The sequence below is a fragment of the Leiobunum rupestre genome, chromosome 1, assembly GCF_980474605.1.
Source record: "Leiobunum rupestre chromosome 1, qqLeiRupe1.1.hap1, whole genome shotgun sequence".
NCBI lineage: Eukaryota > Metazoa > Arthropoda > Arachnida > Opiliones > Sclerosomatidae > Leiobunum > Leiobunum rupestre.
The window spans coordinates 39,619,147-39,638,571 of NC_143384.1; the positions used below are offsets into that span (position 1 = coordinate 39,619,147).

General features: G+C 33.3%; 1 protein-coding gene across 1 annotated transcript; it reads right to left on the reverse strand.

Moving 5' to 3' along the window:
- Window positions 1-666: 666 nt before the first annotated feature.
- Window positions 667-16,515, reverse strand: LOC149962858 (uncharacterized). Its single transcript, XM_090170379.1, has 3 exons — window positions 16,149-16,515; window positions 2,031-2,207; window positions 667-1,698 (listed from the first exon to the last, which is right to left on the reverse strand). Exons 1-3 carry the CDS (start codon window positions 16,246-16,248, stop codon window positions 1,355-1,357), a joined length of 621 nt encoding a protein of 206 aa, XP_090026505.1. The 5' UTR covers window positions 16,249-16,515; the 3' UTR covers window positions 667-1,354.
- Between the last annotated feature and the right edge of the window lie 2,910 nt (window positions 16,516-19,425).

Here is a 19,425-nt window from a genome sequence, read left to right on the forward strand (position 1 = left end):
CAGAGCCGAGGGGTGGTTTGGTAGAAAACAAAATGAGACAGGGACGAGGGGTGGTTTGGTAGAAAACAAAATGAGACAGGGACGAGGGGTGGTTTGGTAGAAAACAAAATGAGACAGGGACGATCGGTGGTTTGGTAGAAAACAAAATGAGACAGGGACGATGGGTGGTTTGGGAGAAAACAAAATGTGACATGGACGAGGGGTGGTTTGGTAGAAAACAAAATGAGACAGGGACGATCGGTGGTTTGGTAGAAAACAAAATGAGACAGGGACGAGGGGTGGTTTGGTAAAAAACAAAATGGGACAGGGACGAGGGGTGGTTTGGTAAAAAACAAAATGGGACAGAGCCGAGGGGTGGTTTGGTAGAAAACAAAATGAGACAGGGACGAGGGGTGGTTTGGTAGAAAACAAAATGAGACAGGGACGAGGGGTGGTTTGGTAAAAAACAAAATGGGACAGGGACGAGGGGTGGTTTGGTAAAAAACAAAATGGGACAGAGCCGAGGGGTGGTTTGGTAGAAAACAAAATGAGACAGGGACGAGGGGTGGTTTGGTATAAAACAAAATGAGACAGGGACGAGGGGTGGTTTGGCAGAAAACAAGTGGTTCATTAAAACATTGTAGCAGTGGTTTACAAGAAATAAAAGTAGTTGAAACTGACCAAAAATTAGTAAAGCTAACGATTTTATTACTAGTATGAAAAATCTTACAAAAGATACTTTTAAGTACAAACATACCCTAATACTGACACTAGAACTTTGCAAATGCCGCTGTATAAAACACAGCCACAACTGTTGTAATGTACAAGAAGCGTTATATAGTTTTTGTTCTACGGTAAACTCCGTTTTTTTGTGGATTCTAAAAATGGAAAGCATCGATAAGTAGAAAATGATATTTCATCGCGGAGATTTAATTTTTAGTTCTTTTGAAAAAGCTCATTAATAATTCTTATGGTGCGCAGAACAAGATTACATTTCGTCACATTTATCACAAAATCGCATCACGGTGGTCTAGTCGCGGGTCTTGGAAGTTTCTCGGGCAAATTCCAAGTGTTGTCGAAGCGAGAATGGCACACTCGTAACATCTATCTATTCTCGCGGGCTTTCTTTTATTTATTGGAATAACGAGGATCTAATAACCATCGACGTGTCGAAGTTCTAAGAATGGACAAAAATTAAAAAACACGTCGTAATAAATACAAAATGTGGTTATGGTGTTTCCGACACATTCATACATCATGCACGCTATTTTGGCACTAAGCCTTGGCTATTTTTTTTTCATCCCCGATATTAACAGGGTTGCCAAGTGAGGGGGGCAAATTTGGACACCAGAGAGAGAGCGACTGTTGGCGGCAGTTAGGGCAGTATGCTGTTGGGAGAATCTTCCCGCTTCTTCTCGTAGAAAGATCGCTGGGCGGTGTCGTATTCGAACTTGGACTTTCTCTCGTTGTTCGCCAGATGGCAGCAGCGGTGGAACACGTGTCCGTAGCCGGCGACGCATTGCTGGAAGGTGCGCATGACTTTAAGGCCGTAACCGGGAATGGCGTCGCTTCCGTAAAAGGACATTTTGCGATTGTGGGCGCGGTTCCGGTTGCGCATGATCAGGCGGGCGGCGTAGTATTGGACGTAGCAGTGGTAGCCCTTGTCGCCGGCTAATTGGCCGAGAAGGCAGCACGTGACTTCGCGGTTTTGGGGCGTGCCTGAAACGGAAAGCGAAACAGTTCAATTAGATATCCGGTTAGAAATAATGAAAGGCGAAAAGTATGGCAACTAGTAACTCATTTATTACAGGACCATCTATACCTCAATTTCAAAAGTATTCTTGTGGCCATATTTTTGTATTGAGCTAGCGAAATTGCACGCGTTTGATAGACCGGTACCAGCAGTTACTGATGCCTTCAAAAATTACAGAACAACCTTTTACAAGCAGGTACAAAAACACGTTACCAAAGTTATTTCAAAATATTGGCAAAGCAAGAACCACAATCACGCACGAGTACAGAGGACGTGTGAACGGGAAATGTTTGCTTACTCGCGATTCCGACGAGGCTTGGTTGGGGCGTCGTCGTGGTTGGTGGCATCGAGGTGCTGTCCTCTTCAAGCTCATCAGAGTCTTCCTCGCTGTCCTCGTCAGTTGGCGAGGCCGTTGACGTTTCCGACATTTCCGAAATCCACTCCTTCTCATCGGTGCCCAGGCTGTTCAGGTAATCTGAAAGATGACGAAATAATACCATTATTAAAGTTAGGCAATAAAACCTTTTTTATGTAAATACATAAGGAGCTACAACGTGCCACGAGCAACAAACTGGTCCGACAAATTAATAAAACATTCGGAGCCATTAGTAATTTAGCTCAAACAATAATACATTGCTCTAATCAAACTGATATAATCAATTAATTAACTGTGGTCCAAACCATTTATTAACTGTGGTCCAAACCATTTGTTAACTGTGGTCCAAACTATTTGTTACCTGTGGTCCAAACCATTTGTTAACCGCGGCACAAACCATTAATTAACCACGGCCCAAGCCATTATCTAACCGCGGCCCAAACTATTATCTAACCGTGGCCCAAACCATTAATTAACCGTGGCCCAAACCATTAATTAACCATGGCCCAAACCATTAATTAACCACGGCCCAAACCATTAATTAACCACGGCCCAAACCATTATCTAACCGCGGCCCAAACCATTAATTAACCACGGCCCAAACCATTATCTAACCGCGGCCCAAACCATTAACTAACCGCGGCCCAAACCATTATCTAACCGCGGCCCAAACCATTATCTAACCGTGGCCCAAACCATTAATCAACTGAGGCCCAAACCGTTAATCAACTGAGGCCCAAACCATTAATCAACTGTGGTCCAAGCCACTAATCAACTGGTTTTTGGACAAGAAACCCAGATTCAATACCAGCCCTACTTGTCGTGCGACTTCGAAAATGTAAACAATAAAACAAGGTAGAGCCAACCAAGGAATTATACGGTAAAGGATTGACTCATTTCAAAAGCAATAAGCCACAGTGTAAATTAAATCTTCGATTAGCGAATGTGACGGCCAAGTAATCCGTGCGTGGGTTGGCCACTTTTCGCGCGCACCTACTGACGCCCTCATTTCAATATTACCCGCGGAATAAATTACAGATAGTGCGCGCTCCATAGCATAGAGGATGTGGGTAAAGATGCGAAATTAGCATTCTGTTCCCATCTCTACAGACCTCGTAGATCTTCCCACGACAGTTTCAAGTTCAAGGCGTAATAAATATACTATGATTTTTCTTCATAGAAAATACAACCTTGTAACTGCTGAGAGTATGATCGTAGTCAGGGATTGCTTTTTATGTTTACGAAAACAAACTTAAGACATCGATAGATGTATATTTACTGACTGTTTTTGCATTTGACTGTACTAAATTTTCACCTCAAATTGTTTGTCTCGAAAATATACTACACATCTTATAATATAAAATAATTACAATAAAACGGACCATCTCGACCTCGAAAATGGTCATCTCGACCTCGAAAATGGTCATCTCGACCTTGAAAATGGTCATCTCGACCTTGAAAATGGTCATCTCGACCTTCAAATTGTTTGTCTCGAAAATATACTACACATCTTATAATAGAAAATAGCTACAACCCGTTTCTACAGTTCGCAAGAAAATACTAATTAAAACCCTGCTTTTCACCGAGCTTATAAATCTGAAATATAACAGTATTATACATTTGAAAGGATTGTTAAGGGTAATTAAGAGTATTTTTATAAAGCAAAGGGGGTAATTAAGAGTATTTTTATAAAGCAAAGGGGGTAATTAAGAGTATTTTTATAAAGCAAAGGGGGTAATTAAGAGTATTTTTATAAAGCAAAGGGTAACTAGTGTATTTTTATAGAGCAAAGGTTAAAGGGTAACTAGTGTATTTTTATAAAGCAAAGGGTAACTAGTGTATTTTATAGAGCAAAGGGTAACTAGTGTATTTTATAGAGCAAAGGGTAACTAGTATATTTTATAGGGGAAAGGGTAACTAGTTTATTTTTATAGAGGAAAGGGTAACTAGTATATTTTTAGAGAGTAAAGAGTAACAAGATAATTTCAAAGAGCCAAACGGTATGTAGTGTATTTTTAGAAAGTAAAGGGTAACTAGTGTATTTTTAGAAAGTAAAGGGTAGCTAGTGTATTTTTAGAAAGTAAAGGGTAAATAGTGTATTTTTAGAAAGTAAAGGGTAACTAGTGTATTTTTAGAAAGTAAAGGGTAAATAGTGTATTTTTAAAAAGTAAAGGGTAACTAGTGTATTTTTCGAAATTAAAGGGTAACTAGTGTATTTTATAAACTACAGAATAACTAGTGTATTTTATAAACTAAAGAATAACCCATGTATTTTATAAACTACAGAATAACTAGTGTATTTTATAAACTAAAGAATAACTAGTGTATTTTATAAACTACAGAATAACTAGTGTATTTTATAAACTACAGAATAACTAGTGTATTTTATAAACTACAGAATAACTAGTGTATTTTATAAACTACAGAATAACTAGTGTATTTTATAAACTACAGAATAACTAGTGTATTTTATAAACTAAAGAATAACTAGTGTATTTTATAAACTAAAGAATAACTAGTGTATTTTATAAACTAAAGAATAACTAGTGTATTTTATAAACTAAAGAATAACTAGTGTATTTTATAAACTACAGAATAACTAGTGTATTTTATAAACTACAGAATAACTAGTGTATTTTATAAACTACAGAATAACTAGTGTATTTTATAAACTACAGAATAACTAGTGTATTTTATAAACTACAGAATAACTAGTGTATTTTATAAACTACAGAATAACTAGTGTATTTTAGAAACTAAATGGTAACTAGTGTATTTTAGAAACTAAATGGTAACTAGTGTATTTTATAAACTAAATGGTAACTAGTGTATTTTATAAACTAAATGGTAACTAGTGTATTTTATAAAGTAATGGGTAACTAGTATATTTTATTAAGTAAAGGGTAACTAGTATATTTTATAAAGTAAAGGATAACTAGTGTAATTTTAGAAAGTAAAGGCTAACTAGTATATTTTATAAAGTAAAGGGTAACTAGTATATTTTATAAAGTAAAGGGTAACTAGTATATTTTATAAAGTAAAGGGTAACTAACGTATTATTGCTAGAGTTAAGGGTACATAGAGTACTTTTAGAGAGCAAATAGTAACTAGAGTACTTTTAGAGAGCAAATAGTAACTAGAGTACTTTTAGAGAGCAAATAGTAACTAGAGTACTTTTAGAGAGCAAATAGTAACTAGAGTACTTTTAGAGAGCAAATAGTAACTAGAGTACTTTTAGAGAGAATAAGGTGAACAGGATACTTGTAAAAAGTAAATGGTAACTATTGTATTTTGGAAAGTAAAGGGTAACTATTGTATTTGGAAAGTAAAGGGTAACTATTGTATTTGGAAAGTAAAGGGTAACTATTGTATTTTGGAAAGTAAAGGGTAACTATTGTATTTTGGAAAGTAAAGGGTAACTATTATATTTTGGAAAGTAAAGGGTAACTATTGTATTTTGGAAAGTAAAGGGTAACTATTATATTTTGGAAAGTAAAGGGTAACTATTGTATTTTGGAAAGTAAAGGGTAACTATTGTATTTTAGAAATATTTTAGCTAAAGATAAATAGAGTACTTTTACAAAGTAATGGTAGTTAGAGTACTTTTATTTTTTCGAAGAGCAAAGGTGACAAGAGTATTTTAAGAGAACAAATGGTAACTAGAGTATTGTAAGATAACGATAACCAGCAAAAAGGGAAATGTAAATATATGAATCATCGGAAGGCAAGGTTACAAAACAAAATCGCACAACTAAGAATAAAGAACTTTCAAAACACGATCAACGTTGCTTACAAAAGAAAAAAATATGTCACCCCTTCAAAAGCGTAAAATAACAACCTACTCAGTTGCGTAATCTGACGAGGGTATCAAACTCTAGCAAGCGTCCCACACATTTCACACCCATTGACAAAAGATCGCTACAGATAAATGTAAAAAGCTCGTAAAAAGAAAAACAACCTTTAAATTGGATTGTTGACGATTTCGTCGTTGAATTGGATTTGGAGCCGCGGGGTCTGAAGACCAGAAAATATGGCGTCGAAATGACGTAACTCTAAATTACTCAGTCGCTATTCTAGTGCGAAAATATGGTAAGTCGTATTTTTGACAGATTGAAGAAAATTAGTTTCTGTTAATTATTAATTAATATGCTAGAAAAATTATTAATTAATATGCAAGAAAAATTAATTAATATGCTCGATAATTATTAATTAATATGCTAGTTAATTATCAATTAATATGCTCAATAATTATTAATTAATACGCTCGATAACTATTAATTAATACGCTCGATAATTATTAATTAATACGCTCGATAATTATTAATTAATACGCTCGATAATTATTAATTAATACGCTCGATAATTATTAATTAATACGCTCGATAATTATTAATTAATACGCTCGATAATTATTAATTAATACGCTCGATAATTATTAATTAATACGCTCGATAATTATTAATTAATACGCTCGATAACTATTAATTAATACGCTCGATAACTATTAATTAATACGCTCGATAACTATTAATTAATACGCTCGATAATTATTAATTAATATGCTCGATAATTATTAATTAATATGCTCGATAATTATTAATTAATATGCTCGATAATTATTAATTAATATGCTAGTAAATTATTAATTAATATTTTAGTTAATTATTAATTAATATGCTAGTAAATTAATTAATATGCTAGTAAATTAATTAATATGCTAGTAAATTATTAATTAATATGCTAGTAAATTATTAATTAATATGCTAGTAAATTATTAATTAATATGCTAGTAAATTATTAATTAATATGCTAGTAAATTATTAATTAATATGCTAGTAAATTATTAATTAATATGCTAGTAAATTATTAATTAATATGCTAGTAAATTATTAATTAATATGATAGTAAATTATTAATTAATATACTAAAAAATAATTAATTAATATGCTAGTTAATTATTAATTGAAATGCTAGTTAATTATTAATTAATATTTTAGTTAATTATTTATTGTGAATAAAGAACCACATGTTTATAGTTATCTCATTAAGGACAGTTTACAAGAAGGTCAAAGTTTATACTCCCTTCAGAACAGACTGAGTTATGACCGAGGGGTAAGACACTCTGCGAACTCGGTGTACACTGCCGTACCTTTGACAGTGCTAAATGGAACTCGCGAACTCTTGGAAATATGTACCTTTAACAGTGCTAAATGCACGAACTCGGTGTACAGATTACCTGAGACTGTCTTACCCCTCGGTTATGACGTAGGGAAAGTGAGTCTTCACAAGATAGGCAAAAATGTATTTATGTTTAAGGAGATGATTTATGTTCAGATGGTGGAGAACCACCCCCCCCCCCCTGGCTAAAAATAGTCTCAACAGTCATTTTTTCCAAGCATAAATAAACTAGAGTTGTGAATTTTCCGGAAAAATTAAACGCACATCGGAAAAATATAAAATTGAAAAGGGTGTTTATTCCAGATTAGTCTTAAGGTTTAATTTTACTTTTGGATTCGACAAAATGAGGCGAAAATGCCGCGAAATTTATATTTGCGAACAATATTAGGCAGGAATCCATACCTCTACTTGGAATGCTTATCGCGGCTGATTTTCGTCTCGATGTGGCTGACGGTTTTTTTGACGTCACTATGTTAACTTAACAAACAACAACGTGAGAGGGCGCTCGCAGAAGGGATTTTTACTCTCGTAGGCGGGACCAACGCCGTCAGAGTGATCTTACTTTACGCGATACACCAGGATAACCATTCCAAGTAGAGGGATGGATTGCTGTATTAGGCTCATCATGGAATGTAAAACCTTTTTTTTCTTTTTACGGAAAAATACGGAAAATGTTTCACGCAAAAGTTACCGACTTACAACTCTAAAACATATTTTTGAAAGGGGAACAATTATTTACTCACTGACTTTCGAAATGGATCTATTACGTAGAAAACGTTCATTTTCGAGTTACCATATTTTAGCACTGATGTAGCGAAATTCCAAAAACCAAACACACCCATCTAAAGCCCAAGTATCAAGAAAACGTTAATTTTTTCAGTTACGTGATTTTCGCTATGACGTGCCAAAAATTCAAAACAAAATCAGCAGCCATCCGATTGGACCGATTCGAAACGTATCGAAGATCGACGATATGTTTTGGCAGGACGCATTCGAGGCCGATGACATCATCGCCGAGGCTCGTAATTCACCGCCCCCTTAAATCCTACCCCCCTAGTACGTGTGAAATATAAAACTAGCAATAAGGGAGGGTGGGTGTGGAATTATTTTCCAAAAACAAAAATATTTTATTTTACTTCGGGAGAATGACTATACAGGGTGTTTCAAAAGGTTATGGGAAAATTAGAAATTTTAAGGAGTTGTAGGGGGTGAGATGAGGAGTGTACCTGTTTTTTCCAATTTTCCTACGATGAGTTAAAAGAGCGCCAGAGAGCTTCAAAGTGTGGCCTACTAGCCCCTGGAAGTAGGCTGCCACAAGCGAAAAACCAGGCAGCAGGGACTTTAAATTCTGTTTAAGTTAACTTTTTTTACGCTGGTTACCTCGATTTGTTTACAAAGTCCCTTTTTACCTATCACACGAACCCAAACCTTGAATGTTCGCATTTCCCTGCTGCTTGGTTTCTTTTCACTACCTGTAGGTTTAAATTTTGGCCAGCAGTGTCGCCGCCTACTTGAAGAGTTATCGCGCCAGAGGAAATTTCCGACGTTGATCCTCTCAACATAGCCATTCTCCGCAACGTATAAATAAATACTTTCCTTTAACTGAGCTTATGGTGTCAGCCAAACAACGAAAATAGAATTCACATTTAAAAGCACAAACGAACCAGCTAAAGTTGAAAAATAACAAACTAAAAGTAACTGGTTTGTCAACATGAATTATCAATTTATAGATTATAGATATATTCCACTGGAGCAAGTGGCGGCTCGAAGTGAAGTAGCTCTTTTTTCAATAGATGTCGCTAGCGTCCAAATCCAAATGGCGGTACTTTTAGGTACCCCTTCGCGTTGATTGAATCGTTTGCAAATTGGTCAAAAACATTCATTACTGCAGTTATAAACAATATTTTTATATGGGATATATAATTTAGGTTAAAGCCCACTAAATAGAGTATACGTCTATTACGTTGTAACTATAATACTCTACAATGGCTCTCTGGCGACGTTATCATTTGGCTATTTTGAATTTTAGTTTCCTTTGCCATAAATAGATGGCACCACGCTCTCCAGTAAAGTCGCGTTTTTCGAAGAATCGGATAGATTCATGGCCATCTCTAATAACAGGGGCCTTTTCATATTACAGGTGGCAATGATAGAGCCGACAGTTGCTTTAAAAATTTAATTAAAATCGCTCAACTTTTATTATGCCTACGAAAAACATTTGTTCATTTGAGTCGATGAGAAGGAAGCTTCGCTCGCTTCGTTTCAATAACGCTACAACAAGGAGGGGGAGAGGTAGGGAACAAAGGGCATAAAATACCAACCCCCACCCGCAAGTTGCTGACTGCGAGGCCTTGACGAGAAATAGTTGAAATATGTAGTGTCGGTGGTGTGATTTGAGGTACGGGCGTTTCGAGGGGAGTAGAAAACTTTGTTTATTTTGAAGACTCGCTTTATCGGTCAAAGCCATTTCCTTTACGACGCGATTGAAATGGGCCAATAAACGATTTCATCTACAGAACATGACTATTAAAAATAACTAACAAGCTAAACGATCACAAGTGGCGCTATCTATCGGTTAAAATTCTATAAATTATTTATAGCGGGTACGCGTCACACACCACGCGACAAATTTTCAAATTTTTATTGGCTCATGCTAAAGGTTACCGATAGATATTTCCAAATATTCTCACCAGGTCTGCTATCCCGTACCGTTCCTCGTAACTAAATTGTCGGCTGTTTCACGTAACACTCCATTTTGGGGATAGCGGAAGGGGATGAACCGGAATTGAGTACAATATTGGAATTGTTTTTCCGGTCGATTTAAAAAAAATCCTTATAATTCTATGTAATTTTTAACCAGTGATGTAATTCTGTTTTTAAAACTTATTTTATGACTAAATATCCCTACGCAGTCTAATACTTCGTTCTTTTATGAGTAAATATCCCTACGCAGTGTAATATTTGGTTCTTAAATGGATAAATATCCCTATGCAGTATAATATTTCGTTCTTTTATGAGTAAATATCCCTACGCAGTGTAATATTTGGTTCTTAAATGAATAAATATCCCTACGCAGTGTAATATTTGGTTCTTAAATGAATAAATATCCCTACGCAGTGTAATATTTGGTTCTTAAATGAATAAGTATCCCTACGCAGTATAATATTTCGTTCTTTTATGAGTAAATATCCCTACGCAGTGTAATATTTGGTTCTTAAATGAATAAATATCCCTACGCAGTGTAATATTTGGTTCTTAAATGAATAAATATCCCTACGCAGTGTAATATTTGGTTCTTAAATGAATAAATATCCCTACGCAGTGTAATATTTGGTTCTTTAACGAATAAATATTCCTAAACAATTTATATTTGAATTTAATACCAGCGTGTAAGGATGGAACGGAAAAACTGATTCAAACTTACGCAATATTATGTTACTTATGATTTAGCGTCGAAAAAAGGACGAAATTTAATCTTGACGTACTTTAACTAATAAGGATGTAATAATAATAATAATATTATTAATAATACCAATCCAGTCACTGACACAAAAGTTTATCTAATAAAAAGTGGTTCCAATGACATCGGATCATATTCAACGTATCAAATATGGTCACATTTAAGCATTCTATAACAAAAACAATCTTTCAAAGATAATACAATTTGTCAAAATTATCGCAAATAACCCTAACTATGCCACGATGAAGTGTTTCACTACTCAATCAAAGCAAAATCATTTTCGTAACCCGAATCTCAATGAAAGAGGTCAAAGAAATTATAAAAGATTAATTGAAAACTAAAATAATCACAACGTTTGATAACTTTTCACTAGTATCACTTCCGGTAATATTATGACGTCAACCTCATTTATTACAAGATCAAATTTGAAACCAACAGAATTTTTTTAATACTTCTTAAAAAGTTGAATATTTGTGATTACACCGTGAATTTCGCGAATGGTATCAGAATTTTATATTTGTGATAACGCCGAGAATTTCGCGAATGGTATCAGAATTTTATATTTGTAATAAACGTCGAGAATTTCGCGAATGGTATCAGAATTTTATATTTGTGATAACGCCGAGAATTTCGCGAATGGTATCAGAATTTTATATTTGTGATAACGCCGAGAATTTCGCGAATGGTATCAGAATTTTATATTTGTGATAACGCCGAGAATTTCGCGAATGGTATCAGAATCATTCATTAAACTGAAATTTACCGTATAAAGCAAAATTTACGTAATTTGAGTTGCGTAGTTTTAGCTTTTAGGCGACGCGGTTTTGTAAACTTTGGAATTGAATTATTTCTGGATGACAGTAATTTCTATTCAAATATACATTTTATCAAAACCATTTAAATTCCTATTTTAGTATATTAATATTTTTCATTCTAATCGGCTGGAACAGACACATTTACACGTGAATGTTACAACACTAATGATTTACACTTATTATTTCATTGTTTAACAGTGTTCAAATATGAAAATAGTGATAAATAAAAGTGTATAATTAAAAATGTGAAAATAGTGATAAATAAAAGTGTATAATTAAAAATGTGAAAATAGTGAGAAATAAAAGTAATTAAAAATTTGAAAATAGTGCGAAATAAGTTTATTTTAAAAATGTAAAAATAGTGAGAAATAAAAGTAATGAAAAATGTGAAAATAGCGCGAAATAAAGTGTGTAGTTAAAAATGTGAAAATAGTGCTAAATAAAAGTATATATAAATGTGAAAAGAGAATGCAATAAAATGTGTAATGGAAATTTGGAAAATAGTGCGAAATAAAATTGTGTACCTAAAAATTTTAACATACACTTGAGAATGTGTAAATAATGTGAATAAAGTGAGAAATAAGTGTTATTAAAAATGTAAAAATAGTGCGAAATAAAAGAGTAATTAAAAATGTGAAAATAGTGAGAAATAAGTGTCATTAAAAATGTGAAAATGGCGAGAAATAAGTTTTATTAAAAATGTGAAAATAGTAAGAAATAAGTGTGTAATGAAAAATGTGGAAATCGCGCGAAATAAACAAATATAACAATGAAACGTTAAATTTAAACGAAATTAGCTACGTTAAATTAGGTAATCTACATATAAATATGAAATTAGTTACTTAATAAATATAAAACGTATAAAAATTAGTTAAACGTCTCAGGCGTTATCCGTAGGCGTTTAATTGTTCGACCCTAATCTCCCGAATAAAGTGAACACACTTGACGACAGTACGAGTTTTAAATGTGAAAATAGCGAGAAATAAGTGTGATTAAAAATGTGAAAATAGTGAGAAATAAGTGCATAATTAAAAATGTTAAAAAGTGAGAAATAAAAGAAAATTAAAAGTGTGAAAATAGTGCGAAAATAAAAATTATAATAAAAAGTTAAATTTAAATTGAAACGAAATTAGCTACGTGAAATTAGGTAATCTACATATAAATATGAAATAAATTCCGCATTAAATATAAAACGTATAAAAATTAGTTAAACCGTCTCAGGCGTTATACGTAGGCGTTTAATTGTTCGACCCTAATCTCCCAAACACACTTGACGACAGTACGAGTTTTAAGGGAGTCTACACACCCAGAAACCGAGAAGCTGAACTTTCAAGAAGTTGGAAGATGACTTGCTCAAAGCGTTCAAAACAAAAGAATCGACTGCTTCGGCTTCAAAGAGGCCGAAAACCGTGCCTAAACAAAGATTCCTCAAAAACGCGAGTGTCGAAACGGCCCTAGCAACAGCGGAACCTCGAATCGTAATCCGGTTCATAGGTCAATTGCTGCCCCTTTTATTTTAACTAGGGGGAACTTTTTCCCGAAATGCTATGAAAAAAAAAATTTCGGAAAGTGTTTTTTCGTGATAAAGGGAAATTTTCCCGTTGCATTTTTAAGTTTTAGTCTCGGTTTTGTAACGGAATTTTGCTAAAACAAGGAACTAATATAGAAAAACAATTAGGTCGGTATTGAAGTAAACTTTTACTTTGATTTCAATTTTGAGAGGTGACCTTGAGAATCTAACTTTTTTAAGTGTTATACTTTCATTAAATTTAACTAGATGTGGAAATTTAAAAATAGAACATTTTTGAAAATTAATTTAAACTATTTTTGGTTCAATATTCTTCAACTTTATAGGTTAACATTAAAGGGAAAATAACATTAAAATAAAAAATTCAAAATAAATGAAAATACTCTGTAATAAACTACAATACACTACACAACACACAAATGATACCAAACAAATGACAATATGTATATATATATATATATATTTTTAACCCGCTCTTTATTTTTATATTTTTAACGTATCCTTAATATAACATGTTATCAGAAGTATATATCTTATGAGATATAAGTATCCATCTCTTACGCTGAAATATGTAAGCTAAATCACTTTAACATCGTTAGACGGAGCTGTGATACGGTGTATGCTTCCAAGCTATGAAAATCGCCTATAGTCTGCGAAGGTACTAGTTATAATTTCAGGGCCTAGAAAGATTAATTTATGGTACGAGATATTAATATACTTTTGGTGTTACGAATTTTATCCCATTTAGCCATATCATGTATCATATTTTCGGGGAAAACTCTTTTGGTTTTAGATTTGGTTCAGCCCTGAAAGCTTATTTAGTAAAATAGTTACAAGCAAATTTAGGTTAAGCCTATTTGTCAAGTTTAACTGGGTTTCAAGTACATTTAACTACACGATGATTCTAGTAGGAATTATTATGAAATTTGTTATTATCAATTTCGTGTTATTTGAAAGAAATATCACGTAAATATAAAATGTAGATAAATTTGACACTTTCGTTATTACTTCCACGCTTATTTTTTTGCTTTCATCCCTTTTTTCTTACTTCCACGCTTAGTGATCTTTTTTTTTACTTCCAAGATTAGTGATATTTTTTTCTTACTTCCACGCTTAGTGATATTTTTTCTACTTCCACGCTTAGTGCTATTTTTTCTACTTCCACGCTAAGTAATCTTTTTTTCTTACTTCCACGCTTAGTGATCTTTTTTCTTATTGCCACGCTTAGTGATCTTTTTTTCTTATTGTCACGCTTGTTGATCTTTTTTTCTTACTTCCATGCTTGTTGATCTTTTTTCTTACTTCCATGCTTGTTGATCTTTTTTCTTACTTCCACGCTTTGTGATCTTTTTTTACTTCCAAGCTTAGTGATATTTTTTTCTTACTTCCACGCTTAGTGATCTTTTTTTCTTATTGTCACGCTTGTTGATCTTTTTTCTTACTTCCATGCTTGTTGATCTTTTTTCTTACTTCCATGCTTGTTGATCTTTTTTCTTACTTCCACGCTTTGCGATCTTTTTTACTTCCAAGCTTAGTGATCTTTTTTTCTTACTTCCACGCTTAGTGATCTTTTTTTCTTATTGTCACGCTTGTTGATCTTTTTTCTTACTTCCATGCTTGTTGATCTTTTTTCTTACTTCCACGCGTAGTGATCTTTTTTCTTACTTCCACGCTTTGTGATCTTTTTTACTTCCAAGCTTAGTGATCTTTTTTTCTTACTTCCACGCTTAGTGATCTTTTTTCTTATTGCCACGCTTAGTGATCTTTTCTTCTTACCTCCACGCTTAGTGACCTTTTTTCTTAATACTCCCAAGCTTAGTGATCTTTTTTTCTTACTTCCACGCTTAGTGATCTTTTTCTTATTCCCACACTTAATGATCTTTATTCTTACTTTAACGTGTAGTACTCTTTATTATTACTTCCACGCTTAGAGCTCTTTACGCCTACACGTTTCATTGGTCCTACTATTTTACAACCCTTTATTTATATTACGCGTCCTGCTTGTGCCTAGTGGGTTCAAGGTCTTAATGATCCAACCTACGCATTAAAATATGGTAATTTTTCCTAATTACTATTCTTTAACTGATAATGTCAACGCATCCCAAATCGTACGACATTATTATCAAGTCAGGTAGACAAGCAGATAAACATAACCCATATAACGACACTGGAATTCATTATACCGCTCTCAGAACGCTCTGAAATAGAGCTGAGAGTGCTCTGGTAATCTAAGGTATTTAGAAATCAAAAACAAAAACTACCCTAGAGCGCTCTATCACTGAGAGTACCAATGGAATTGCCATCAGCAATAACATAATACATAATAAAAGCAGCTTACTTGACAACGAAAATAAACTAATAAAATAACAACCCAAACTAAAAAAATAACAACACGAACTAAAAAAAAAACAACCTAAACTAAAAAAACAACCCAAACTAAAAAAATAACAACACAAACTAACAAATAACAACACAAACTAACAAATAACAACACAAACTAACAAATAACAACACAAACTAACAAATAACAACACAAACTAACAAATAACAACACAAACTAAAAAATAACAACACAAACTAAAAAATAACCAAAAATTTAACTCAAACTAAAACGACTTTCTACAATAATATTGTCCAAAAGTATTAGTTCATAGTCGGGTACCCTGCTTTACATAACTGATAGCTTGAAATAAAACTATAACATAACCCAACTTAAAGGAATAACCTCGCTTAAAAATTTTGTTATTGACCATTTCTAGAATATTATTATCTAACTACACATTTTTCGCAGAGTACCTTGCCGTACACAACTGACAGCCTAAAACTAAAACAATCACTTAACGCAGCCTGAAGAAATAACATCATTATAAATTCCCCCAATAACTATTTCTACAATAGTATTGTCCAAAACACGAATTTTCACCGTCGCGAACCCCGTTTTACATATCTTTGACAAATGTAATGAACCACCCAAACGGAAACATCACCATCCAAACAATTTAAATGACTCTCTTTTTATGAATAAAAAATTAGAAAAAAAATTGAATTCAACTACATACCATCAAAATGCTGAAACCTTTGAGGACGTACCCCCAAAACGGGCATAATCACGAAAACCACGAACAGCGAAACGAAGAATGATTTCTTAATTAAAGCCATGATTTGAGACGCGTTAACTGACTGCGGATAAAATTGCGATGCAAAATTGACTAGGAGTTACGTTTTCTTTCGCGAAGTTCTTTCTCGTTAATAAACAAGAAAAGGACTTTTCGAACGTTTTAAACCAGTTGCACTTCACAATGCGTATGAATCGCGAGTGCCTCTCGGAGCCTGTTTTATAGCTTTTCCGCCAGGAGGCGGCGAGGCCTATTACGCACGTACGTTCCGATAGATACTAGGATTGCGAACGCTTTACCCTGACTGCTACGGGGGAGGCTTATGAAGTCAGTCTGCTTGTATTCGCCGAAGATATTTCACATTTTCACTACCCGAGAGCCAAGGCTCAGTGAGTCGAGATGCGTGATTTTTAAACGAAATAAGAATTCTCGAGTGTTTTTACACTAAACTGACTCATCACTTAATTTTTCGTGTTGTTTTAACTTTCTTTTTGGTACATTTCAATTATTAGATAATTATTGCGACTATTATTGATATATTACTAAAATGTAGTTTTGTTTGCTTACCATTACACCATAAGTCTATAATTACAATCCATAAGAGTGTCAACGAAATAGTTACTGATTGTTATGTGTGGTGTGACGTAGAATTGACACCATACCAAAAAATATAAGCGCCTCTAGCGAGTAAAATACGTAGACGGCCACCAGGTTTATCAGAAGATAGGAAAAATGGCGCTAGTTAGGTTAAACAGAGTCTTAGCACTTGTTAGCTAAGTGTGTCAGTTTGTCGAAAAAACTAAATACTATTATAATAATGATAAAAATATCATTATATGTTATTATTATAAATATTATAGTATTATTATAAAATTATAAATATTATAGTATTATTATAAAATTATAAATATTATAGTATTATTATAAAATTGTAAATATTATATTATTATTATAAAATTATAAATATTTTATTATTAAATATAAATTATAAAATTATAAATGTTATATTATTATTATAAAATTATAAATATTATAAACATTCTTATAAAAAAATTACAAATTTTAATTAAATTATAAACTATCATTTCCATAATAGTAAATAAAATAAAAATAATCATGTGTGTAATGACGTAGATTTGACGTCATAAGATATCCAACTTATAAGTAAATTAATACTCGCCTGTGCTACACCTCGATATGACTTCCTGCACGCGCTTGGTTTGACGACGACAAGGCAAAGAGCACGTATTACGCGTAATTACCTGGTCTGAAGTCCACCAAAAATGTGTCGTCAGTCTAGAAAAGGTTCTCGCTAAATTTAACATGTGGAAGATAAGGAACTGACCCAGTAAAGTAAAACATAGTGGTTACAGAGGTCATAAGGTGGCGAATCGTTAGTGACTTAGAAGGAGACTACTAGAGGTGATTATCACGGATTTTTTTTAAACTCGGGGGTTAGGTAGACCTTATAGTAGTATGAAAATTACCAAAGGGAAAAGTTGCAATGGGCTTTAGTTTTCCCATGGCAACCGAAAATGTTTTTGATCTCTCAAAACGAAAAAAACTCCATTAAAAAAAGCATGGGATTTTCTCGGTTTCACAGGGTACTTATACTTACTTAAAATATTTAAAAAAAATTAATTTAACTTATCCAAAAAGATGAATTTGACCTATTTTGGATAAAATTGATCAAGAATTTTAGGTAAAATTGATCAATTTTCGTTAAATTTGAACAAAATTTGGGTAACCGAGAAAATCCCATGCTTTTTTTAAATGGAGAGGTCAAAAACATTTTCGGTTGCCCTAGGAAAACTAAAGCCCATTGCAACTTTTCACTTTGGTAATTTTCATACACGTATGAAAATTATGAATTTTATGGTAACTACCATAAATAAAAAATAAATAAATAATAATAATCAGCTAGGCTAATACCCAAGTCATCTAGCGACTTATAATGCCTTTAAACAGGTGGCCGGTTTACAATGCGTAGGAGGGTGGTAGCAAGCCCTTCATGCCACGCGAGCCAACAGCTCCTTACACTAACTATTACCGAACCCTCGAGTTTCAACAAAATAGTCACCTCGGGTAGTCTCCTTGTTAGTCATCGCCTTTAAAAAGGCCTGTCAAGAGCGGGCCCGGTCCCTAGTTTATCGGGCCCCAAAGATTGGCGTTATTACTGGAAACAGCAGCAATGCGTTTTCAGGAAAATAAATCCCGGGCCATCAACTAAATGTTTCGTTAGTTCACAAATTTCAACATAATCTTTTTTAAAAATTGGAATTTAAAGAAATGTTTTAGAAATTTGTAGATTGTATCCATACGTTTATCGTTATATTTCAATTTATTGTGGATTTCTTGTTATTACCTCAAAATTGAATATGTACAGTTAAAATAGGAAAAATATTGGATTGTAAGATTATTTTAGGATTTTGTGCCATTTTGTAGCTATTTTCTAAGATTTAGAGGTTTTTCAAAATATTTTCTAGGATTTTTATTGGTGTATTTAAAGCCAATAAAACCAAAATTTCAAATTCATTGTGTACCTCCACCCTCAATTCAAATTTAAAAATAAATTTACGATATCTGTGGTCAGGCACTTTGATAGATGTCATTTCATTTGTTTAACTCGATCCATAGGAACCTTCGTAACTTTTTCGAATTCAGCGGGAATGTCCTTAACTCTCGAGTGCTTCCATCTATCGGAACATTGGAAAAACATTTACATAAATATTTCTTTATAAATGTAATTTAATTAATGTAACAGTAAAAATAATAAATAGTCTACCTAGTTATGTTTTAACCGGCAAGTGTGCAGACGAAATTCAAGAAGTTAAATAAAATAGAAAAAATAATTCTACCAGGCGGCGCCATAATATTTTGATAAGATTGGTCCAAGAATCTAAGCGGGAATGCGGGAAATTACGCCAAATTTTAGTTCAATACGGACAAACATGGTTACATGGTGTCTGTGCAGTCGATTTCTAGCCACCTATTATTGCCATAGTTGAATGGAATTCTTACAGTCCTAATAAAAGGTATATCGAAGATGAATTTCCAATCACAAATTTCTCCATAATTGTACTTACAACGACTTGATTAATCTCACGCGAGCCGATAGCGAAAATAAAATGGTGTAAACTGAGAACAAATTTAGAACGTTCTATAGTTGTGAACCATATAACGTCACTTTAAGAACGGAATAAAGTTAAATAAGCCGCAG

Bases quoted from the DNA above. Each gene is read 5' to 3' on its own strand.
- LOC149962858 (XM_090170379.1), bottom strand. From the start codon at position 16,248: ATGGCTTTAATTAAGAAATCATTCTTCGTTTCGCTGTTCGTGGTTTTC. The intron at 2,208-16,148 runs GTATGTAGTTGA...GTCATCTTTCAG, and splicing joins AAGGTTTCAGCATTTTGATG to ATTACCTGAACAGCCTGGGC. The intron at 1,699-2,030 runs GTAAGCAAACAT...TTTCCGTTTCAG, and splicing joins AAGCCTCGTCGGAATCGCGA to GCACGCCCCAAAACCGCGAA.